This window comes from Hoplias malabaricus, chromosome 2 (assembly GCF_029633855.1).
Source record: "Hoplias malabaricus isolate fHopMal1 chromosome 2, fHopMal1.hap1, whole genome shotgun sequence".
NCBI classification, from domain to species: Eukaryota; Metazoa; Chordata; class Actinopteri; order Characiformes; family Erythrinidae; genus Hoplias; species Hoplias malabaricus.
In genome coordinates, this window is record NC_089801.1 from 65,066,605 (window position 1) to 65,092,488 (window position 25,884).

A 25,884-nucleotide genomic window follows, 5' to 3' on the forward strand; every position below is an offset into this window, starting at 1 on the left:
TTCAATTTTTGAAAATAAACAGAGTCTAAAACTAACGTACTGCGATGCTGCATCTGGTTTTGAGCTATTTTCTGCGTTTTACGTATGCGCTAAATTCAGACTGACCAATCAGAGTGCCATTGTCATGGTTAACAAACAAACAAATGAGGAGGAAGAAGGAGTGTTATTTGTGGAACTAAACAGGGAAAGTTTGTGTTCGAGGTTGTCTTGAAAAATGCAGCTAACGTTGTTGCAACATTAGTTTATATACTGCTTCATAGCTATAAAGCTGTAGAACATTAAATCCAATACTACCTTAAAAATACTGCCACATTAAAACCTGAGTTCCTCATTAAATAAATGACCATTTTAAACAAACCTTAAAAAAACTGCCAATATATTTTGACAGCCATCTCAAAAAATCAATTCAATTTCTTCTAACTCTTCTTTTGAGACAAAAAAACACGTCTGACTTTGTGTGAAAGTTCCACTGTTTTGGTCCACAATCACACAGTCACATTTTGGTTGGTTGAATAGGCCTTTAGACTTTGTTGGTTACTAAAAGTTGTAATATGAAGGAACACCTGGATTACATCAGATTTTATGCACGTTGATTAAGTACAGTGGACAAAATATGCCTCTAAATGACTTTCTATGCCATGCTTGGAAACCTGGCAACACACACAAAGCCTGTATGTGCTAGCTGTGGCCTTCCAGGCGATAAACTGTGTCTTATCATCGGCAGCAGCACTATTTAAATAAAATTGAGGGGCGTGCCCCCTAGTGAAGTGCAAAGGACTTGGGGGCCAGGGGATATATTACTGAGAGGTGAGATTGCAAAAAAATAAATATTGAAACCACTCTGTGACTCAGTCATACATCTGTTTCTCTGACAATGGTTGCGAGTGGGGGGTTGGTGGCGATGGAAAAAGACTGAATAACTCTGACCTAGAGCAAGTCTGAAGAGCTGGGTTTAAAGACACAATCTGTTACAAAAAGTGTCCAGAAAAACTGCAATGAACAACAACAGAATAAATAAAGAAAAATTATATTTTGTACATGTGCTTAATTAAATATCGGCTTTTTAGAGAGAGATTTATCAATGTTCTGCTTCTAAAAAAACACTTACCACAACAATATCAGCTTTTTTAAATTGATTCCATTGAAAGTTAAGAAATTATAAAATAACTATTTGGGAGAAACATGTTTTTCATAGGACAGTGACGATTTATATTATATACAGCACTGTGTAAAAGTCAGAGACCACCCATCACACAGAAAAAGACAAAGCTTGAACACTCCTTTTTGAGACTTCATTTAATTAATTCATTCATTCATTATCTGTAAGCACTTATCCAGTTCAGGGTCGCGGTGGGTCCAGAGCCTACCTGGAATCATTGGGCACAAGGCGGGAATACACCCTGGAGGGGGCGCCAGTCCTTCACAGGGCAACACACACACACCTACGGACACCTACCAACGTGTGTTTTTTGGACTGTGGGAGGAAACCAAAACACCCGGAGGAAACCCACGCGGACAAAGGGAGAACACATAGACAGTCACCCAGAGCAGGAATCGAACCCACAACCTCCAGGTCCCTGGAGCTGTGTGACTGCGACATTACCTGCTGCACCACCGTGCCACCCCGACTTCATATTAGTTTTTTTCTAAGAAATTTTAAGATTTTTAAATCCCAAACTCAATGATACTGAAGTGTGAGTTCTGGGGCAACCACAACATGGCCCATTTTTCTTTTGTGTCTATTTCCTTTTCTCAATAAGGGCTTCTGGATGGCTCCACTTCCTTTCAGACCCATGGTGTGGAGTGGTTCTTCTCACAGTTGAAGGATGAACACAAACAGCTGTGGATATGGTCAGTTGTGAAGACAGTGGAGCTTGATTTTCTCCTGACTGTCAAAGAGGAAAGCTTTACATGCTGTTTTTATGATGAGGACAGCTTTGTTGGGATAGTCTGTCTTGCGCAGTTGTTAGGACTCGCATTTTTCCTTCATGTTTAGTTCATGATTATTTCACATATTTTCCTTTGGCTTTTCCTTTTTTTTATTACACGTTTTGATTAGAAATGACATGTAAAACAAAATCTTTGGATGTTTTATCAAGATACTTTTCGTCTTTTTCCCACGACGCATCCTATAAGTTGGTAGATCCTGGATGCCACATATCCTCCTTCATTCCTTTTTCTTGAGTGAAAACCAAGCAATCAATAGCTTCTATTTTTTGAGTGTAAATCTTGACTTTACAAGACTCAAGCTGAGACAACAAAACGAATGACTTGAGCATTCAGATTCTTCGCTGGCTTCTCAGGGTTAGTAAACAAGTGTAAACCTCAGAGAAAACACAAATGAAAAGTAAAGTCTTATAAGCCACCCTCCCACACTAATGTAAAGAAAATGTATATTCATTCTAAGAGTTCAGAGAATGGAGTCATACAAGGTGTGTTGTTGCATCAGGTGACTGTTTCCTTTATAAACACTGGAGCTGCTTCATCATGTCATTCAGAGAATCACTGAGGAAACTCACTGTCCTCACAACCTTGGAAACATCTCTGGGTAAGAACTCAACAATAAGAATTTTTATCTTGTAGGAATGTATTATATTTATGTAGTTGTTGATAGGCAAGATGACTGTCCTGTTTTTTTTAGTAATGGCAAAAGTTAGACTTAATATCTTAATATATATATTTATCACAGCTTCCATTCTTTCAGGGATTTATTGTTTTAAATTTCTCACAGTTCCTAGCAATACTAAGCGCATTGTGTAGTGTAAGGGTCTGGACTCTGTTTGAGAAATACTGATAAATATAAAGCTTCCTTTCGTAGATTTTCAGTCCTTGAGCAAAAACATTAATCGCCGGTTAAGATTTTGTTAAAATATTTCAGTTTTAAACAAGATCATTCAAAAAGACTCAGGTGGCACAACCATTTTATATATTTAAAGTCAGTTTCTAATATTATATATGTATTTAAACCAGTCTTAGTACTTGGACATGCATTTAAACCTGTTTGCCCACATCAAATGTTTTTACTTTTTAAAAAATAACAAGAAAAAAAAATTAAATATATATATATTTTGGATTTCCCAGGTATATTTACTACCTGATATGGTCAAATTAATCATTCTTTAATTAAATCAAATAAAAAAACGCTTCTGAACATTGTGTCAGATTAATGGGTTTAATTTGACCTACTTTAGTGAGATTCTAGTAAAATAACCTTCTTATGTAATCTTAAAAGTTCTTAAAACACATTAAAAGATATGTGTTAAAATGTGTGCTTGGATCACATACTTTTAGAACCTGGCATTATTTGTAGAGGCATAAATGACTACAATTAATTTTATTTTGGCACTGAAAATGTATTCAAAAAAGTCTTTTATTAGACTGTTTTACTGGACAGTAATGGCTGTGGACACAAAAACCAACATCATGCCACTGATCCAATGAAACTACAGTATATCTTGGATAATGAGTTGTAATATTTATATGTATTATAATTATCATTAACACATTTTTGACTACACTGAGATAAGTTCTTTTAATTCAATCATTTCTCCAGTATAGAGCTGTCTTGTGAGTCTTGAGGGATGGTTTGAGGAACACTGCCTTCAAGAGTGCGTCATAGAAACGTTTTAATAAATCTATAGCCTTGTGTAGTAAGTTGTCTGACCACTGTCTTTTGTGATGACTATTATTAAGAGAGTACTTGAGTGTGTTTGAGTATATTTTATGGGCAGCTCTCAAACAGCAGTCTTTGTTGAAGTAGTGCTGCTGTGTCACCAGTGTCGGTCTCAGCCTCTCCCATCTTCCTTTATTCTAAAGGATTGCTTCTTTTTCCAGCTTTCAGTCTTACCCTGCTTAATTATCCTAGCTGTGGTTAAAGCAAACAATCCAGTCCTTTCTGTACACACATTCCTTTCACATAATCACTGCATGGTTAAATATATATTGACATTTGTTCATCCAACATTTCTATGTAAAGTGTATGAAAGCTATTGTCCACTCATTTTTTTATATAAAAATGTACAGTATGTGATATCCATTGAATAAGCATATACACAGTACATTTAACATACACAGTATATTTAACATGTTCCTGCACTTATATAGTTTAACTGTACTTATATTTCCAAAGCTGTTCTGCCAGCTCTAAGCTAAGATTTCAGGTCGAACTGCAGAATAATTAGCAGTGACATGACCACCTCAGGACAAATTCTTGAGGCTAAGCAGGTTTTGGACGCCCCTGCAGTTGACTAGACACAGCCAACTACAAAGCAGTATTCTAAAATAAGGAGAAAACACTCACATCATACTCAGGATCCACTTTCCTCTTCTAGACCACACTTAGCTAATTTTCTTTACACATTATAAACACTGTGTTTGCACAGACGAAGCTGAATTCATTCCTTAAAAGCAATGTGTTTTCTTGGTCCACAGGGAGCAGTGCAGACAGTGGACAGTAATGGGGAGAGAGGCTCTGTGGTCAGGGAGGTTGGCGGCATTTCTGCTGGTCATGATGGTCTCCACCTCTACTGAGGGGCTTGTGCTGGATAAGTGTAGGCTGAAGGCTCACCTGGAAGCAGCCAATATCACTGCTGATGACATTCTTGCAAAACGTACGTTCAAACTGCCTATATATATCAGATCCACTGTTTATCTGTGTACTTTCGTATCCCCCCATTCTTCAATGGTCAGGACCACCACAGAGCCGGTATGATTTGGATCATGGATCATTCTCAACACTGCAGTGACACTGACGGTGGTGGTGTGTCAGTGTGTGTTGTGCGAGTGGTTTAGACACAGCAGTGCTGCTGGAGTTTATATACCCCTCAGTATCACAGCTGGACTGAGAATAGTCCACCAACCGAAAATATCCAACCGACAGCATCCTGTGTCACTGATGAAGGACTAGAGGAAGACCGACGCACACTGTGCAGTGACAGATGAGCTACTGTCTCTGACTTTACATCTACAAGGAGAACAAATGAGGGAGGAGTGTTTAACAGAGTGGACAGTGTTAAAAAATTTGAGAAGCACTGCTGTGTCTGAACCAGTGGCGGATGTTGGTCTTTCAAGGAGGGGAAGCTCAATTTCGGCCTACATCATAAATTGTGTCGGTTTATTTATACGTAAATTCTACCCTCTGTTCCTTTTCAAGAAAATGATCTGTGCCCCTTTCGTACCAACTAGGCGGCTTTTCCAGGGACTTGACTAGTGTCCTGTCAATGGCCAACAGAGCTAGGCTGCTTAAACGGCCTTGGCCCATGTGAAGTGTGTCCGCCTGTGAGTGCTTTGTGACGGTGGAGGGGCTTAGCGGCACCCGCTGGACAGAAACTGTGATAGAAGTCAGAAAGAGTGATAGAAGTCAGTCTCCAAACACAAGCAGCTACAAAAAACCCCACCAGAAACAGAAGCTCGATTTGTCGCTAGTCGTTTTTAACAAAGAAAATGCCGCCGAGGCCAGCTCACTGCCCCATAGGCCCCCAGAGACGCTGAGCGTCCGATGGGCGGGACAAAGCCCATCATTTATCCAATGACTTCATTTCGCTGCACTTCTCTGCTTCGCTATTGAACTCTGTGGACGCTCAGCGCCCACACCGTTTAAAGCACTGTGAAGCTACGGAAATGATTGAGAGGAAAGCCGCGTCTTTAACAGTGATAAGAAGCTGATTCTGAACAAAAGTTGAGCGCGTTGTAGTGCATATTTATTCAATGACATGTACCCACAACAGTATATATTTGATCACTTATTTTTTGACATTTTAGGGGAAGCTGAGCTTCCCTTGCAGTCTTAGAGCAATCGCCTCTGGTCTGAACCACTCGTACCAGCACAGGACACCCTAACACATCATCACCACATTAATGTCACTGCAGCACTACGAAAGACCCACCACTCAGATCATAACTGCTCTGTGGTGGTCCTGAAAACTGAGGAACAAGGTGAAATGGGGATAAGAAAGTACGCAGAGAAACAGGTGGACTACAAAATGTTCATTCAGTACACACACACACAAACAACAACCACACACACACACATACATCTGTAAAATTTGCAGCATCCTGTGATTTCTGTTCATGATCTTTTCTTTCTCCCTGACTTTTTATTTTGCTGTAGTGGTCTGCACTGTTGAGTTCATCTCCGTGTTCAATACCAGTCTTGTGACCCTGATTGACCACCATCATACAGGACCCTTGATAAGACCCCGTGGCCCCACAAATCAACAACAAGACGTAGTGATCGAAAATTATTATTATAACAAAGTGTTGTCCAAAAGACTGGTGATGACTGAGGGGCTTACCAAAGAAGATCTGATTGCCATAAAATCTGAAAAAAACACTCAAGTCATCAGAGACCGTCTTCCAGAAGCTGCACCAAGTAACAATCCTTCCATGCGAGTTCTAAGAATCCATGCTAGGGACCTTACGGTGACGTCAGGAGAGGGATCAGGTGATCAGCCCCTGGAGTTTTCTGGAGAGGGATCAGGTGATCAGCCTCTGGACATGTTGGTAGAGGGATCAAGTGATCAGCCTCTGGAGTTTTCTGGAGAGGGATCAGGCTTTGTAACTGAGGTACCACAAATGCCCACCGCTCCAGAATCAACATGGTCTCCCATCAAAGACTCTTTGAATACTCATGTGTGGGATTTTAGTGGGGTACCAGTTGATCAAACCGTCACAACATCAGTGTATCCCACTGATGTGCCTTTCTATACTGATTATGGCCTTGTAGAGGGATCAGGATATACATCAAATGAAATACAAGAAGGGTTTTCTGGAGAGGACATAAGGAACAAACTTGAGTCTTCTGGAAATGGTCAGGGTTCCGGAGAGGCTCTCACTGACGAGTTCTCTGGAGAGCGGCCTATCATTACAGATCCTAGATTGATTACAGAGGGGTCAGGGTCTGGAGGAAACCAAGATGAGTATTCTGGAGAGGGATCAGGTGATCTACCAGAGGCAACAACTATATTCTCCACTACTAGACCATCAGTGTATCCCACTGATAATTTTGGTCCTATTCTTGATCAAACCGAGATACCATCAGTAATCCCCACTACCATGCCAGCAACTGATAATTATATTCCTACTGGTGATTTTGGTCCTATTGACAGATCAACAGATCAAACCAAGATACCATCAGTAATCCCCACTACCATGCCAGCAACTGATAATTATATTCCTACTGGTGATTTTGGTCCTATTGACAGATCAACAGATCAAACCAAGATACCATCAGTAATCCCCACTACCATGCCAGCAACTGATAATTATATTCCTACTGGTGATTTTGGTCCTATTGACAGATCAACAGATCAAACCAAGATACCATCAGTAATCCCCACTACCATGCCAGCAACTGATAATTATATTCCTACTGGTGATTTTGGTCCTATTGACAGATCAACAGATCAAACCAAGACACCATCAGTAATCCCCACTACCATGTCAGCAACTGATAATTATATTCCTACTGGTGATTTAGCAATTACACCTGAGATACAATCAACAGAAATATTCATTGATTCATATTCCACCACGGAGGCACCAACAAAGATACCATTATTACCTACAGGTAGAATCACTGATAGGATCGGTGTAGATTATCCCACCACACAGAAACCATCAGAAACCATCAGAACTCAACCAACAACTGATGAGCAGATTCCCATTGATGAAGGATACTATTTTCCATCTAAAGCTACAGATGAAGAGACAGAGATGAGAGGAACTTACAAAGCCAGCCAGTTCTGGAATTTTCTTTATAAGCGCACACAAAACAAAGGAATCAAGTCTACACAGAGTCAGGACACTATCTACAGTTTCCTCTATGGAATATTCCAGCTGAGTGACAATCTGGCATGCAAGTCTGGGTCCAAGTCTAGTAAGAATATCTGCAACCTGGATTGTGCAGGTGAGCATAGCTCCACACAGTCACTTCAATTCCCAACAGAAGTTCTTTGTAAATATTTTCTGTTCATTTTATGTTTGCAGAACTGCATTATCTTATTTCTCTTTTCTCCATTTAAAGATCTAATTGATGACGATATCACTGATGATATTGCTTGCCTGAAGAGTTTGCACGAGACAGTGTATGTCACATGCGCGCACACACACACACACACACACAAACTGCTGTCTAACGAAGTTACACTTTTTAGTTTTACATATGTTTCTAATTTTACTGAATGTGTAATTCTCATTTTTCTAAAATTTTCTTTGGTCATTAAATTGTTAAAAAAATATCAAATGAGCAAAATAACATAATGACAACTCCAGTTATTATAAACCACACCAAAATCCACTGAAAAGACATCACAAATGTTTCATTTTATTAGATATCACACATTAAATAAGCACAGTTTATATTGATAATGCATTGTTCTAATAAAATATTGTATAATGAGAATTAATAAATAACAAAGCATGTAAAAAAGCATCTACTAAAACACCATTAACTGTAATTTAATAGATGTCATTTAATTATGCATGTACTCTATATGCAGTAACAAAAACAACCAGACATTAGCGTTGACATTTTAAATTGACATAGTAAATTTATATTTTTAAATCTGATAAATGTACTGATTATTGTCACTGTACTCTATTTCACAGGCTGAAGATGACATTCTTGCAGCAGTGTGACTCTGCAGTGAGCTCAAACTACTTTGCCCAGTGTGAATAATCCATCTCTTTCCAATAATATTCCAGCACCATAGCTTAAACTCCTAGCTCAATTTCCAAAGCCGTAAGAAAAATCTAAACACGATGACACAAGATATGCTTGTAGCTTCTTGTAATGACTGAGTGCTGGTTTAACAAACCTCAGTTTCAATGTCTTTCCATAAACCTGATCTGGCAGGAATTATGACTTTTGCTAGTGCTGGTATTGCAGTTATTGTGCTATTTAAGCGGTTCTTTCAGAGCGGGTGCCAGCAGAGCTAAGTGTGTCGGTACCCATATTATTTAAAATTTCTTACTTTTACTGGATTTTCACTTTATTAAACCAACTCAGTGATTTTGTAAGATTGTGGTTAAATATATATCAGTCAAGTTTTAATAAAGGTTGAGGCATTATACTGTGTTTTGTGTTGTAATATCTCTGTCAAACAGATACAACCCTATGACCAGTTCAAATCATTAAAATGAACAAATTAAAACTAATTGCTTGTGCACACAAGCTGATTCTTTTCCAAAATATCTAATACAGCTAAAATAATGCTCATTGTTTTAAAGTAAGCACAAGCAATTACTTTGCTTTTTGAGCAAGAAAAGTTTGCTAGCATGCAAATAAATGATATGGTATGATGGTACTACAATAATACTAAACATGCTGCATGACTTTGTTGAATGCTATTTTTCTGTGACAATTTCTGAAAATATTTTTTCACTCCTGTTGTTGAACACAATGCCTGTTAGCCTAGCTAAATTAATTTCTCACTCTTGTGAGGTGAATTGCCCACAGAACCAACAAAAAGAGTCCACATCACTAATTGAGTTTAACATTTCAGTATGAACGTTTGGTATATGGAGTGGTCTTCTCAAAGACATACACTTAAAGGTTTTCCAGATCTTAAGAAAGATGTGAGCTCTAACTTTTACACTGTACATTAATCATGTGTTGGGGTAGGTGAAGGAGACTTCATGACTCAGAAGGAATGCCTAAAGCAGGGGTGTCAAACCAGATCCACTGAGGGCCGTGTGGGTGCAGGTTTTCTTTCCAACCACGCAGAAGCCACACCTCATTCCACCTGTTTTTAATCATTGGATCTAATCAATAGATCTTGACTTTCAGTAGTGTGGGGCTTTTGTGTGGTTGAAAAGAACACCTGCACCCACACGGCCCTCCGTGGATTTGGTTTGACACCCCTGGCCTAAAGGAACACTATGACATTTTATTTCACTAGTAAATGTGAAGAACATCATTTGAACTATATTTCAGCAATTGCATGAACAAAAGTTAATTCTGTGTCTAAGAAAATCTATCTGCAATCTGCCTGTCTTTGTTTACACTGACCTCTAGTCAGTTTTTTGTTTCAACAGAGCTTCCCCCAACCCCATTACTCCACCCCCATCTCAGTGTGTTCAGATTAGGAAACATGGTGGATTCTGGTGCACAGTGCCATTGCTTTTATTTGTAGCAATAGTTATAGATCTATCAAGGCTTAGATATAATTATGGTCCTTATTTTAAAGGAACGATATGTAATAATTTTACCTTAAAATTACAGCTTCAAAATCATTGTGGGGCTTCACTGACCTGTATCAGGGAGAATAGCTCCTCTGTCATTACTACTCTGTGCTCAGCACTGCAGAGACTGCACCATGTAACTTTTGGAGGAGGGCAGGAAACTGCCCACCTTCCCTCCTCTGCCCTATTCACTTCAATACAGTGCTGTAACAATGAAATACAATAGGGGGAGCCCCAGGAGCAAAACACCCAAATCTTACCCAAAAACCCCAAACCTTTGTGCAATATTCTTCTCTCTACAGCAGTCTCTAGGCCAGGGGTTGGCAACCCGCGGCTCCAGAGCCGCATGCGGGCTCTTTGATCCCTCTGATGCAGCTCAGCTTTTGAAAATAATTAATGAGTATTTAATTAAAATGTATTTTATTTTGGTTTGTTCATTTTCAAAATGTAATTCTATGAAGATTATGGCGATCTTGTAACATGTAAAATATTTAAATAATTAATATTTAAAATATTTTGTCGCTCTTAATACACGTCACAACTTCCAACGTGCGACACCCGCCAGTGTGCGGTTTCTTGAACTTTTTGACAGCTGACTGCACGGCGCCAGTAAAATAATGACGGCACGCAGAGAGAGGACTGCATTTTTGTTTGTTGCCAGCGGATAATTTAAGTTCGGCGTTTTTTTCCCATTACTACAAGGACTCAAATAGACATCTGAGTATTTTACTTAACCTTCAACCCGACGTCTTTTTTCGGAGTTAAAAATGTTTTGTTGCAATCAGAAATGTTATTTCATTTTCTCTGCAGTCGTTCATTAATTTCATAAATGTAACACGGTATAGTTTGTTTATACATAGCACAAAGGCAAAAAACCCTGTTATGCACAGTGTTATTTCATTTAGAATTTCAAAAGGGTTTTGTGGCTCCCAGTGTTCTCTTTGGTGTGTGAAATGGGTCCGAAAGGCTGTTTGAGTGGTAAAGGTTGCCGACCCCTGCTCTAGGGGCTCTAGAATCTTAAGCGCATTAACGGATTTGCCCTGTAGATGGCACCAATACTCCATTCAGGCGGCGTTCCACACACTATTATTTCCCAAAGTCCAGGGTTCATATTTTGGAAGTGTATCCGTGCTTGCAAATATACTAATGGAAAATGAGCGCTATAGCACGTTACTTTGAAGCTGGCCTCAAAAACACTGGCGTTAAGCCAGCCGGCTTTTTTCAGAAACACAGTTACACTCGCCGCACGTCAGATTTTCGTGTGCAGATACTGATTGGTAAAACTCAATGCAATACATGTCCTTTCGGGGGCTCCGTAATAATCTCCTGAAAAGTTAGGTTATAAGTTATTATTCTCCACTACAACAGATCTTAAGGTTTCCTGGGTTCGCTTACTTAAGGTGGATGGACGCAAAGTTTTAACTAAAACAATTCATTATTTCTAAACCAAACATTGATACAGTGTTGTCTGTGCATTTTGTCTAGATTTGTTAATTTAAAGATTCAAATAACGAGTGCACAATTCTGTTTAGAAATTGTGTTTGTGAGCTGAAAATACAAGCATTTGTTATGTTTGTAATGGTAGTACATTGGATTATACGAAATGATTATTGTAAGGCAGCTAGCTAGCTCTTTGGCCTCTGTCAGCAAATGATCAAATATTTTTATAAGCATTGCATAGAAAATCGAAAATCGAAATCAAATGAAATAAAAAGAGATTACTACTGTGTGCTACTAATTATTTTAACCCATCTTGCAATGTATTACGTACATGTATTACAGTTCCTTCATCCTTATAACATATAGATGTCCCTATAGTTTTTACAGAAACATACAGAGGTCTGTTTAGTCTTAATAATAAATAAAAGTCCTCATAATTGTATAGAAACATCTATATAAAGACTCAAATTATTATCTAGGGGTTGCAGCATGTCCACACACACCTTGTCTAGCAAACAGCTGTGTGACTTAGCACTCAAAGGCTTTGTAAAAGACCAGCAAACTTTAAATCAACAGCCAGAAATGGCACAACATTTTAGCTGTTACACACAGCCTTCCCCCATGGAGCTAGACAAAGCCACCAGGGCTGAATCATGGAATCCAAAACCCGGTCCATCTCGCAGGCTTACAGAAAATCAGGAGAATAATAAACCTTTAAAATCCAACAGGAGTTCTCCTCACTCCAGTCCTCACTGGTCAGGTGAAACCCATCATCACTCAAACCCCTGGGTTAATCAGTTAATGTCAGGGCACCCTCAGAATAAATTCCAAGCCAGTAGGCATGAGAATCCAGTACCCAAAGAAAATATGTTGGACCACCGATGGCCCCAAAACTCTAACACACGTGACAAAACCCTAGACAAAAGCCCCTGTCCTAACTCGACTAACAAGAACAGGGATGAGAACTGGCACCAGTGCGAAAGCTCAGATGATGTGAATGAGTCTGAAGTATCTGGAATTGGCACAGAAATTCCAGTAACCGCTGAACAGGTGTTTTCACACCTGTGTAAAGAGGAGCGTCAGACAGCTGACCTCTTCTCAGACACCTCAGGTGAAACTTTGCATGTCCCAAGTACCCCTGACTTGTAGACTTGCACGTCTAACCAATTTAATAAAGGGGGTGAAAATCAGACTCCTCTTAATGTCACGGTTGTTCAAGGTGATCCACCTGCACCACAGTTCCTGGGACATTTAACAGAAAAGGGGGCTGCTCGTAGATTAAACCTGACCACAATCCTAGAAAAGAAGCTTATACAAGAAGCTTTCTTGGACACTGCATCAGACATTACTCTGATGTCATCCACACTCTTTGATGAAGTGTGGGCTGCAGCAGACCACGGCCCACAGAGATTACAGTTAGAAAACTTCCCTCCAAATTGTGCCTTATTCATACACTTGTATCAAAATAAAGTCTGTGGCAAGAGTTCTCATAACAATAGGACCCATAAGTCTGGTTCACCCTGTATATGTGTCTCCTATTGAAAACATCCCCTTCCTTATTGGCAAGGACCTGCTCAACAGGCTTGAGCCACTGATTGACTTCAAGTGTTTGAAGATCTGGGCCCAGGTTCACAAACACCTGCCCATCTCACACTCACATCACCTTGAAGCTCAGTCCTGTCACCTAAACACCAGGTCCACAGAGACTAGTAACACCTTTCACAATCCAACAAAGACAAAGTATGCCATGAGCCAGAGAATCTCAGCTCATGATGAACAAATGACCGTCCACACAATAACAGTCCCTTTTGCTAACACCCATTTGGATCCCAAATGGCCTGCAGAAAGAGATAAATTAAAAGACCTGACAAACCAGGGTAACCACAAAAACCTCCCATGTGATTTTGATTCCATTCAATTCCCAAGTGCAGGACAAAAAGAGACCAAAATGAAACATCACATAGTCCAGCAAAATACATACAGCACACAACAGGATAGGGACAGCTTGCAAAACTCCTCAGAGCCGCATTGGCAGTCAACCAGCAGAGACTGGAAAAGAGCAAAAAGGGGATGCATAAATGGTTATGACCAAAATGTGTTCCGTGAAAGGCTGAAAAGGGGGGACAAGTTGCAAAAGTACAACTCAGTCAAACTGGCCCAAAAGTCCATGAAAAGTGTGAAACAAGCTCATAAGCTCCTGCCACATGGGTCAGACCCACACAAGGTCCTAAATCTTTCCCCCACCATTCATCCTCTGTTCAGGAATGTGAATAAAGATCAGCAAAGTGCTGACTTCAAATGGGTTCCTCACAACCAGATGGAACCTCACCAAATCACCATGAGACTTGGAGGGAACAACAACACCCTTGCAAAGCCATAAAAGAACAGCAGACACCCAGAATACCTTTAATGGTATTAATCGTCAGCTTCCACAACTGAATATATAAAAAAAACAAAAAACAAACAAACTTTCATCTGTATTTACGCTGTGTCCGCCTGATACAGTAATATGTGGTATATCAATCTAGAAGTAAAAATTCTAATTTCTACTTCAAGCATTGTATTCCATTCTAACTCATGTATCACCGTCTGTCACTATGCACAGCTAATTCATTAAGCCACGACGAACTATTCAAAAGGGGGGTGACGCAGTCAGCACACGGTACTGTTTTTTTTTTTTTTAAATTCCCCCTGGAAAACTTATTTTTCTTTGTTTCTTCAGCAATCTAAGGTGACAGTGCTCTCATTCAATGCCTAACAGGCTTATGCCCACTAGTCATGTTAAATCAGAGTTCTTAGTAGTTTGTTTAACTATAGAGGTATACCCTGCTTATCCAGTAATTATTACTAAGGCAAAGATTTTTATTAGTATTTGCATGAATAACTACCCCTGAACATTTCCTTTGATAAAAATAATATGTCCTAGTTAACAGACACTTTTAATGATTGCTGACCTTGCTGTTCACATTCACCTTTGCATTATCAGCTCAATGCTTCTAGAAAGAAAGCATGATCTGAAAGGGGGGACTGTAGTGGAGATGAACAGATTATTAATTTTAATAAAAGAAATTATACTTTTTGGGTATACTTCTCTTAGCTGGTTTTCAGAGATTTTCAGTGACATCCCCTCCTTGCACCAAGCCAAGATCGGAATGTGAGATTCGCATACAGAGAAGGCTCATAAAACCTCACTCCAGGACGTTTATGACCCAGGGTCCCAGGGTAAAGAGGAGAATCTTTGCAAAATGCAGAGGGACACACAGACTCAAACTTGATTAAAACTGTTTTCTCAAACATTTTGAAAGATTGTTAAACAAAACAATCACAAACCTTAATTCCCATTGGTTTAAAAAAGTTTAAATTTACATATGTGCACAACTTTTTGAAATTAATTCCATTTTGACAATCAAAATAGGTGGAACTCATTTATATGTGTTTAAAGTCATTTTTGTTTTACCTGAATTTATGTAGAACCAAGGTAGCCACATACTATGTGTGTAGTTGGTTAATAATGATGTAAAACTCGGTGTGTCTGAATGATATTACTTTGTGTTAACATAGTCTTTTATATTGCAAAGTATGATTCAGAATCCTGGGATGTTCATTCACCAGGGATGGTCAAGTCTTTGTCTTGTCAAGTGTCATAAATTTTATGTGATGTCACCACCAAGGTACAGGAAGCAGCCAATCAGGAGCAAGAGAGGCTCCAATCCTACCCAATCGGGTATTAAAGGCGGGTTTTCTAAACTCTGGTTAAAAACCTGTGGTGCCAAACGACACAGATTTTCCCCCCTTTTCTTCTCTGCTCGACTCTTCACTTCAAGGCTCCAGACACTTGGGGCATTTCCTCTTTTAGCCTTTTTCAAGGCTAAAGTGTAAAATGACCTGAGTTTTTTAAATGGCTCTGCAGGCGTCAGACTCATTACTTTCTTCAACAGTCTTGGGCCCCTCAAGAGAACCGATTTTTCTATATTAATTTTGTCCAGATAGAAATTATAGATTAAGAAAACCTATAGTTTAACCCTAGCGAAATTTCAATGCCACACCCAGAGCATGGAAACCTTAGACCTCTGACCCTAAAAAGGAAGACAACGCCTCCGGACCAACAACGACGAAAGAAGGCCGCATGCACCCTCAGAATGACCTTCTGAAATGAGTAGAAACCTGTCCAGGAGAGACCTGCATGGACGTGTCTCTCTCTCTCACAAGGCGGCAGATCAGCGACGACGAAGAATCCCCACAGAGACCTTCAGATCGCCACCAGCTCAGATGGCTGCGTCTGAATGCCTCGGGAGAAAAGGAACGCCCACGGCTGCAACCTACAAGGCCTCAAGGCGTCTGCAATTCTCCAGGAAGTCGTGCCGGAAGGCACCATCAGCGACATGCTCCCTGTCCATCTCTGGATACGTAAGGTCACATGGTCTCTTGTCTCTCATGGCTCATGGGTTGGTACTGAATGTTTGCTGGGATAAACAATAGCCTTTCTTAGAACTTAGGGTAATAATTATCAAAGAGAAATTTCCTCATATATTAATCTCCCTGTTCCCTCATTCATTCATTCATTCATTATCTGTAACCGCTTATCCAGTTCAGGGTCACGGTGGGAAAGAAAAGTCTCTTTTGTGACAAAATAATTCTCAAAACTATTGAGATTTTGGTATTGTCTGAAGTCCATTGTTCTGCAGACTTCCTCCCTGAGTCAGTTCAAGGCTTTGAGAAAAGTATAAACTTTTGTCTCCGATTTTGAGAATGTAAACACCTAGTGTAGTGCATCCCAGGGAAAAGGGCAGATGGCTGTGTGTGTTTGTGTTTGTGTGAGGGGCCCTTTAATTTAGACACAGATTACAGGGCAATACAGATGCTCCTGAAGTCCCACACGTAGAGCACTCCTTCAAGAGCAAAACTGGAAATACCTAGTTTGACCTTCTCTCTCTCTCTCTCTCTCTCTGTCTCTCTCTGCTTTAGACTGAGGCTAATATAAGTGGAGAATCCACCAGGGCCAGAAAAACTGGAGGAGCAATATTAGCGAAGCTTTGATCTTCTGACCCTACAGGCTCTGGACCTTCACACACATCCCACAGCCTCCACCACGTACCTCCAAGAGTTTGGCCACCAGTCCCATCTTTACCGTCAATGCCTCTTCAGTTATTCTCTTAAACACTGCTGACATGTAAAGAAGCAGTCCACAGTATTTACCACCAAAAATAGCACACAGTATTGATAAACATTCTTTTTCATTATTGATTTTTTAATACACAGATCAGCCATAATGTTATGATTGAGGTGTTACTAAACTTTGTAGTTATACAATTACAGACTGTAGTTAACCATCAGTGGTCATTATCCCCACAAGCAGGCTTGGGTGGTGGATCATTCTCATTACTGCAGTGACACTGACATAGTGGTGGAGTGTTAGTGTGTGTTGGTACTGCTGTGAGTGGATCAGACACAGCAGTGCTGCTCAAGTTTTTAAACCCTGTGTCCACTCACTGTCCTCTCTGGCAGACATACCTCCCACGTTGGTTCTCCTTGTAGATGTAAAGTCAGTGACAATAGCTCATCTATTGCAGCACAATTTGTGTTGTTTGTCCTCTAGTCCTTCATCAGTGGGCACAGGACCTTGCACAGCATCAATGCTATGTCTGATCCAATCATAGCAACACAACACTGAGAATGACCCGCCTCCCAAATGATACCTGCTCTGTGGTGGCCCTGCGGGGGTCCTGACTTTAAAGAAACAGGGTAAAATTGGCAAATAAAATATGCACTGCGATCAGTGCACTACAGTGTGTGACTGTAGAACTACATAATGCTCCTCTATGGGTTTCCTCCGGGTGAAGGAAAAAAAGGCCTTCCTCAAGAAGTGCAGAATGCTTTGGATGAGGTAGTTGGACTAGCAAACATGAAATGGGCTGTATATAAAGACCACATTATACACCATGTAGAAAGATACAGAAAAAAGAAAGAGCAGGAGACGGAGAACATGGAAAAACGAACTTTACAGTTACAGAGAGCCCAATTGACAGAGTTGAAGAAAAAAGAGAAAAAGAAAGAGGAAGTAATGGCAGTGATAACTCAGTCATCATATCAAACAGGTCCTGAACTGAAAGATCCAATAACACATGCAGCAGTAGTGATACCATCAAACCAGCCAGTTCAACCACACCCAGTGGCCCCTAACACTCGAAACATTAACACACAAAAAAAGCACCTATGCACACGGGCCCAGCCCACACCTCTATGATGCCTCCAGTTAACGTGTATGTTGGTGGAACAGGAGGAAGAGGTAGAAGCAGAGGAAGAAGCAGGGGCCGTGGGGCATTTAGACCAATAAGTATACCTCCTACAAATATTTTCCCACAAGACAGTGTGCAGCAGACAAGCCAGAAGCACAGCAATATCAGGGATCTCCTGTATACTGCTGGACTTGTGGTAAGCCAGGCCACTACAGTCATGATTGCCAGAATCAAGAATGGTATTGAAGGTGCCCAGGGGACCTAAGGGGGGAGTATCTAAATTTGGTTGCCTCAATAATGGTAAATGAAGATCCAGTAGTGCCAATTAGCATAAATGGTCAAAAAAAATTTAAATTCTTATTTGATACAGGTGCCACACACTCAGTGATTGGCCCACAAGGTGCTCACCTCCCCCTGTCTAATGAAAAAATTAGGACTCAAGGTTTCTCTGGGAAAATGCAAACGTTAAGATTTACTGAGCCCTTGGAATTGACCATTGACAATCAAAAATTAACCTGAATAAATTGCTTTATTCAGAAGCATGTCCAATCAACTTACTAGGAAGAGATGTATTATGTAAACTCAATGCTGACATAAAATGTACACCGGATGGAGTACTGATACGTTTCCCAACTCAAGTGTGGCAGATGCTTCTGAATACAGTAAATGAATGTGAACAAATAAGGCCTAGTGTATATTGGTTGAGATTAGAAGAACAAAACCTACTAAATTATTTTCTAATTTGGGAAAAATGCCTGAAAGCAATTAGACCTGACTTGAGGAGAGTTTCAGATGAATTACACTGTACACTGCTGTATGACCAAGATAGCATGCATGAGGCTTACAACACAGCATGGGAAGAAAATTTGGAAGGAAAGCATAGTCTACTCACAACAGGTGTCCTGAAAATAGGGCCACAAGGTGCAGCAGTAGAGGTAAGCTTAGATGAGAAAATGATTCAGTGGTATAAAGTGACAAACGCTATTCCACATGTTTCCTTAATGATAACAAAAGACAGTGAGCCAAAAGATTTAGGGCCAATGATGAAGGCTAGTAAAGAAATAATTTGGGTAAAAACTGACAATGAAAACATTTACAGATCCTTAGGTGGCACGTACTTCAAGGTGACTATGAGAGCAGTAGACAGAGCAGTAGCAGAGAGGGTGGTAGTGAACAGAAGTAGACCAATAACACAATATGTGCTGACCTCTGAGCAAGAAGAACTACTGAAACAGATTCCGAACCAATTGTGGACTCAGCACCATACAGATGTAGGGCTAGTAAAGTCAGCTGGTGCAGTACAAATTAAAATAAAACCAAATGTGCAACTTCCCTATCAGAGAAAATACCCTTTGAGCACAGCTGCATATGAAGGGATTAGACCAACAATTGAGGGCCTAGTGCAAGCTGGTGTGTTGGTAGAAATTAGAAGCCCATGCAATACACCAATATTTGCTGTAAGAAAGCTAAATTCTGACAAGTGGAGGTTGGTACATGATTTGCGAGCTATTAATGCAATAGTTGAAGCAGAAATGCTGATAGTACCAGACCCTTACACTTTACTGTCAAGCATTACATCAGATGCTAAATATTATTCAGTGATTGACTTGTGTTCTGCATTTTTAGCATCCCTCTGCATGAACAATCAAGACACCCCTTTGCTTTTAGTTATGGAGGAAAACAATACACATACAAACCGGATTCCAAAAAAGGTGGGACACTAAACAAATTGTGAATAAAAACTGAATGCAATGATGTGGAGATGGCAAATGTCAATATTTTATTCGTAATAGAACATAGATGACAGATCAAAAGTTTAATCTGAGTAAATGTAACATTTTAAAGGAAAAATATGTTGATTCAAAATTTCACAGTGTCAACAAATCAAATCAAATCAAATCAAATTTATTTATATAGCGCTTTTCACAACTGATGTTGTCACAAAGCAGCTTCACAGAATTCCAGTAAGACAAGATTTGACATGAAATGTAAAGACAAATGTAAAACCCTCAAGTGAGCAAGCCAGGGGCGACAGTGGCAAGGAAAAACTCCCCCAGCTGAGGAAGAAACCTTGGGAGGAACCAAGGCTCACAAGGGGTGACCCATCCTCCTCTGGTCAATCTACTGGTGATGATAGTTAGTAGTCCAAATCCCATAAAAAGTTGGGACAATTAGCAATAAGTGGCTGGAAAAGGAAATTGAGCATATAACGAACAGCTGGAAGACCAATTAACACTAATTAGGTCAATTGACAACATGGTTGGGTATAAAAAGAGCTTCTCAGAGTGTCAGTGTCTCTCTGAAGCCAAAATGGTAAGAGGATCATCAATTCCACCATTGTTGCACAGAAAGATAGTGCAGCAATACCAGAATGGTGTTACCCAGCGTAAAATAGCAAAGACTTTTAAGTTATCATCATCAACCATGCATAACATCATCAAAAGATTCAGAGAATCTGGAACAATTGCTGTGCGTAAGGGTCAAGGCCGTAAAACTCTACTGGATGCTCATGATCTCCGGGCCCTTAAATGTCACTGCACCTCAAACAGGAATGCCACTGTCAAGGAAATAACAGAATGGGCTCAGGAATACTTTCAGAAAGCATTGTCAGTGAACACAATCCACTGTGGTATCCGCTGTTACCAGCTGAAACTCTACAGTGCAAAGAGGAAGCCATTTCTAAACAAGCTCCACAAGCTCAGACGTTTGCACTGGGCCAGGGGTTTGTTAAATGAAGTGTGGCAAAATGGAAGACTGTTCTGTGGTCAGATGAGTCACGATTTGAAGTTATTTATGGAACACTGGGACGCCATGTCATCCGGACCAGAGAGGACAAGAATAACCCAAGTTGTTATCAACGCTCCATTCAGAAACCTGCATCACTGACAGTATGGGGTTGCATGAGTGCTTGTGGCATGGGCAGCTTGCATGTCTGGAAAGGCACCATTAATTCAGAGAACTATGTTCAGGTTCTAGAACAACATATGCTCCCATCTAGACGTAATCTCTTTCAGGGAAGACCCTGCATTTTTCAACAGGATAATGCCAGACCACATTCTGCAGCAATCACAACATCATGGCTACGTAGGGGAAGGATCCGGGTACTGAAATGGCCAGCCTGCAGTCCAGATCTTTCACCTATAGAGAACATTTGGCGCATCATAAAGAGGAAGGTGCGACAAAGAAGGCCCAAGACGATTGAACAGTTAGAGGCCTGTATTAGACATGAATGGGAGAGCATGCCTATTTCTAAACTTGAGAAACTGGTCTCCTCTGTCCCCAGACGTCTGTTGAGTGTTGTAAGAAGGGGGGATGCCACACAGTGGTAAAAAATGGTCTTGTCCCAACTTTTTGGGGATTTGTTGACGACATGAAATTTTGAAACAACATATTTTTCCCTTAGAATGATACATTGTCTCAGTTTAAACTTTTGATCTGTGATTTGTTTTCTATTCTGAACATAATATTAGATGTTGGCACTTCCACATCATTGCATTCAGTTTTTATTCACAATTTGTTTAGTGTCCCAACTTTTTTGGAATCCGGTTTGTATTATCATTATTATTATTCTTAGTGTTGACATCCTCTAACACATTGTCACATCCTGTGTTTGTTTTCCTAGCCATGTGCTCATATAGCACATGGCTCTGTTTATTCTTCCTGTCTCCCCCCTAGTCCCGCCTTAGCTCTGCCCTCTCGTCTGAGTCTCCTTTGTAGTCCTGCCCTCTCGTTATTGTCCCCAGGTGTTCCTTATCAGTGATCTGTGTATATATATAGCCCCTTTGTTTCAGTGTTCCCTTGTCGGTTCTTGTGTGTGTAGATGTGTTTCTTTGTCTACTGTCTTACACATTACCACCAGATCACAGTTATGTTTCTTTTCTAGTTATGTTCCCTGAGTTCTTGTTTGTTTTCTTGCCTCCCTGCTCCTGTTTGTTTTCTGTTTGTTGTGTTTGCCTTAGTTTTGGTTTAATAAATCTTCCTTGCATGTACGTCCACCTCCTCGTCCTCCTTCATCTGTGACCCACATATACCTCATCTTCAGATGGGTTTGTTACTGAGCAGTGTAGATGAATCATGTGAGTTGGGAGCAGGTTGGACAATAAAATTTGCAATTCAACTGCTCACTGAAACCAGCTTTCTGCAAAACCTTGCCTCAGGTCTTCTTTTTATGCGTGTTAGCTCCTTAGCTACCTGTTTGTTTTTCTGTGTTTGTCCTTGCCCTGTTCTGAGTTTCTGGTTCCTGTTTGATCGTCCTAATGCTTTGCTTATCCCAGTAATATTAGATGTTATTTCTTCCAGTAATAATTATTACAATCCACCCTGTTACCAAATTAAGTGTGAGATGTTCCTCGTTTTATAATAATGAATGCCAGGAGCCATTTTCCTAGTCACCTTAATTCCTTCACTGTAGTTCCTTCAAGTTTATTTTTTATAACTCAAGCTATAAATTCAGTCTCAATTAAAAGCAAATATCCTTTAAACAATGTGGTTGCAACTTTTCAATTAAACCCATAATCCAAAGGAACGACACAGTCATAGTTTTCCCTCCAGAGTAAAGTAGTTTATTTAAAGGTTAAATGTTTGGCCTGGAAGATGACCTTCGGCAAAACCAGAGCACCCTGCCAAGCATAGAATTGACAAGAGGTTAAACACTTAGCAAAAAGGGTGTTGCGAGTGGGGGGTTGGTGGCGATGGAAAAAGCCTGAATAACTCTGACCTAGAGCAAGTCTGAAGAGCTGGGTTTAAATATACAACTTATTACAAAAAGTGTACACAGAATTTCACACCATTCTCTATAGTGTGCAAATGAAATTCCAGGGAAGGACATTTTGCACTTATGGTCAGGTGCAGAGAAACTGGTTCAATGAACAACAACAAAATAAGTAAAATGTATGTTTTGTTATGCAACACTTAATTAAATATCAGCCCTTTAGAGAGAGATTCATCAATGTTCTGCTTCTAAAACAACATTTACCACAACAATATCAGCTTTTTTTACATTGATTCCATTGAAAGTTAAGAAATTATAAAATAACTATTTGGGAGATACATGTTTTTCATTGGACAGTGACGATTTATAATATATACAGCACTGTGTAAAAGTCAGAGACCACCCATCACGCCAAAAAAGACAAAGCCTGAACGCTCCTTTTTCAGACTTCATTTCAGTTTTTTCCTAAGAAATTTGCAAAGAGTTTTTCCTATATCTCCAAAGTTGTTGGACACATTTATCACAATAATATTTGCAGTCCCAAACTCATTCAATCATAATGAGGTGTGAGCTCTGGGGCAATTTTGTGTCTATTTCCTTTTCTCAATAAGGGCTTCTGGATGGCTCCAGTTCCTTTCAGACCCATGGTGTGGAGTGGTTCTTCTCACAGTTGAAGGATGAACACTAACAGCTGTGGATATGGTCAGTTGTGAAGACAGTGGAGCTTGATTTTCTCCTGACTGTCAAAGAGGAAAACTTTACTTGCTGTTTTTTCTGATGGAGACAGCTTTGTTGGGATAGTCGGTCTTGCGCAGTTGTTAGGACTCGCATTTTTCTTTCATGTTTAGTTCATGTTTGGCTTTTCCTTTTTTATTACGTGTTTTGATTAGAAATGACATGTAAAACAAAATCTTTGGATGTTTTATCAAGATACTTTTCGTCTTCTTCCCACGACACATCCTATAAGTTGGTAGATCCTGGATGCCACATTTTTCTTGAGTGAAAACCTTCCTTCATTCCTTTTTCTTGAGTGAAAACCAAGCAATCAATAGCTTCTATTTTTTGAGTGTAAAATCTTGACTTTACAAGACTCAAGCTGAGACAACAAAACGAGTTACTTGAGCATTCAGATTCTTCGCTGGCTTCTCAGGGTTAGTAAACAAGTGTAAACCTCAGAGAAAACACAATTGAAAAGTTAAGTCTTATAAGCCACGTCCCGCCCTAATGTAAAGAAAATGTATATTCATTCTAAGAGTTCAGAGAAGGTCATACAAGGTGTGTTGTTGCATCAGGTGACTGTTTCCTTTATAAACACTGGAGCTGCTTCATCACGTCATTCAAAAAATCACTGAGGAAACTTACTGTCCTCACAACCTTGAAAACATCTCTGGGTAAGAACTCAACAATAAGAATTTTTATCTTGTAAGAATGTTTATATTTATATAGTTGTTGATAGGCATTTATTTATATGTAAAAATGAGTAGTTAGACATTTCCAGGCAAGATGACAGTTCTTTATTTTATTAATAATTGCAATATTTAGACAAAATGTCTTAATACATCAATAAAATATTTATCACAGCTTCCATTCTTTCAGGGATTTATTATTTTTAATTCCTCACAATTCCTAGCAATACTAAATGCATTGTGTAGTAATAAAGGTTCCTTTCATATATGTGCAGTCCTTGAGCAAAAACATTAATTGTTACAGGTGCCAGTAGCTGGGTTAAAGAATGATGTGAGATTTTGTTTAAATAATTCAATCTTAAACAAGATGATTCAAAAAGAGTCAGGTGGCACAACCACAAATAATGAAACATTTTATATTTTTAAAGTCAGTTTCTAGTGTTATATACGTATTTAAACTAGTCTTAGTACTTGAACATGCATTTAAACCTGTTTGCCCACATCAAATGGTTTTACTTTTTAAATAATAATAAAAAATAAAAAATAATAAATAATAAAATAATAAATAAATGTATAATAAATAATAATAAATAATAAATAATAAAAATAATAAAATAATAATAATAAAAAATATATTTTTTTGATTTCCCAGGTATATTTACTACCTGATATGGTCAAATTATTCATTCATTATCTGTAAGCGCTTATCCAATTCAGGGTGGGTCCAGAGCCTACCTGGAATCATTGGGCCCAAGGCAGGAACACACCCTGGAGGGGGCACCAGTCCTTCACAGGGCAACACAGACACACACATTTACTCACACTTTTGAGTCGCCAATCCACCTACCAACGTGTGTTTTTGGACTGTGGGAGGAAACCGGAGCACCTGGAGAAAACCCACACGGACACAGGGAGAACACACCAACTCCTCATAGACAGTCACCCAGAGCGGGAATCGAGCCCACAACCTCCAGGCCCCTGGAGCTGTGTGACTGTGACACTACCTGCTGCGCCACCGTACCGCCCATGGTAAAATTAATCATTCTTTAATTAAAACAAATAAAACGCTTCTGACCATTTTCTAAGCTTAATAGGTTTAATTTGACCTACTTTGGTGTGATTCTAGTAAAATAACATTCTTATGTAATCTTATGGAAAATAAGAATAACAAAATTACACTTTAAAAGATATCTGTGTGAAAATGTGTGCTTGGATCAGATACTTTTAGAACCTGGCATTATTTGTAGAGGCATAAATGACTACAGTTAATTTTAGTTTGGCACTGAAAATGTATTCACAAAAGTGTTTATTAGACTGTTTTACTGCAAAGTAATGGCTGTGGACACAAAAACCAACATCATGCCAATGACCCAATGCATATCTTGGATAATCAGTTCTAATATTTATATGTATTAAAATTATTATTACAAACCGGATAGCAAAAAAGTTGGGACATTAAACAAATTGTGAACAAAAACTGAATGCAGTGATGTGGAGGTGCCAACATCTAATATTATATTCAACATAGAAAACAAATCACAGATCAAAAGTTTAAACTGAGAGAATGTATCATTTTAAGGGAAAAATATGTTGTTTCAAAATTTCATGTCGTCAACAAATCCCCAAAAAGTTGGGACAAGGCCATTTTTTGCCACTGTGTGGCATCCCCCCTTCTTCTTACAACACTCAACAGACGTCTGGGGACAGAGGAGACCAGTTTCTCAAGTTTAGAAATAGGAATGCTCTCCCATTCATGTCTAATACAGGCCTCTAACTCTTCAATCACCTTGGGCCTTCTTTGTTGCACCTTCCTCTTTATGATGTGCCAAATGTTCTCTACAGGTGAAAGATGTGGACTGCAGGCTGCCATTTCAGTACCCGGATCCTTCTCCTACATAGCCATGATGTT

General features: G+C 39.5%; 1 protein-coding gene across 1 annotated transcript; it reads left to right on the top strand.

Moving 5' to 3' along the window:
• Positions 1-2,502: 2,502 nt before the first annotated feature.
• LOC136687432 (uncharacterized) lies at positions 2,503-9,152 on the top strand. Its single transcript, XM_066661836.1, has 5 exons — positions 2,503-2,548; positions 4,432-4,610; positions 6,110-7,906; positions 8,024-8,084; positions 8,608-9,152. The coding sequence occupies exons 2-5, from the start codon at positions 4,457-4,459 to the stop codon at positions 8,675-8,677; spliced, it is 2,082 nt and encodes a 693-aa protein (XP_066517933.1). The 5' UTR covers positions 2,503-2,548; positions 4,432-4,456; the 3' UTR covers positions 8,678-9,152.
• Positions 9,153-25,884: the final 16,732 nt, after the last annotated feature.

What these genes read in the sequence shown, in the direction of transcription:
- LOC136687432 (XM_066661836.1), top strand. Translation starts at nt 4,457, where the DNA reads ATGGGGAGAGAGGCTCTGTGGTCAGGGAGGTTGGCGGCATTTCTGCTG. An exon ending in TGATGACATTCTTGCAAAAC is followed by an intron (nt 4,611 to 6,109) that starts GTACGTTCAAAC and finishes ATTTTGCTGTAG; the next exon opens with TGGTCTGCACTGTTGAGTTC. An exon ending in CTGCAACCTGGATTGTGCAG is followed by an intron (nt 7,907 to 8,023) that starts GTGAGCATAGCT and finishes CTCCATTTAAAG; the next exon opens with ATCTAATTGATGACGATATC.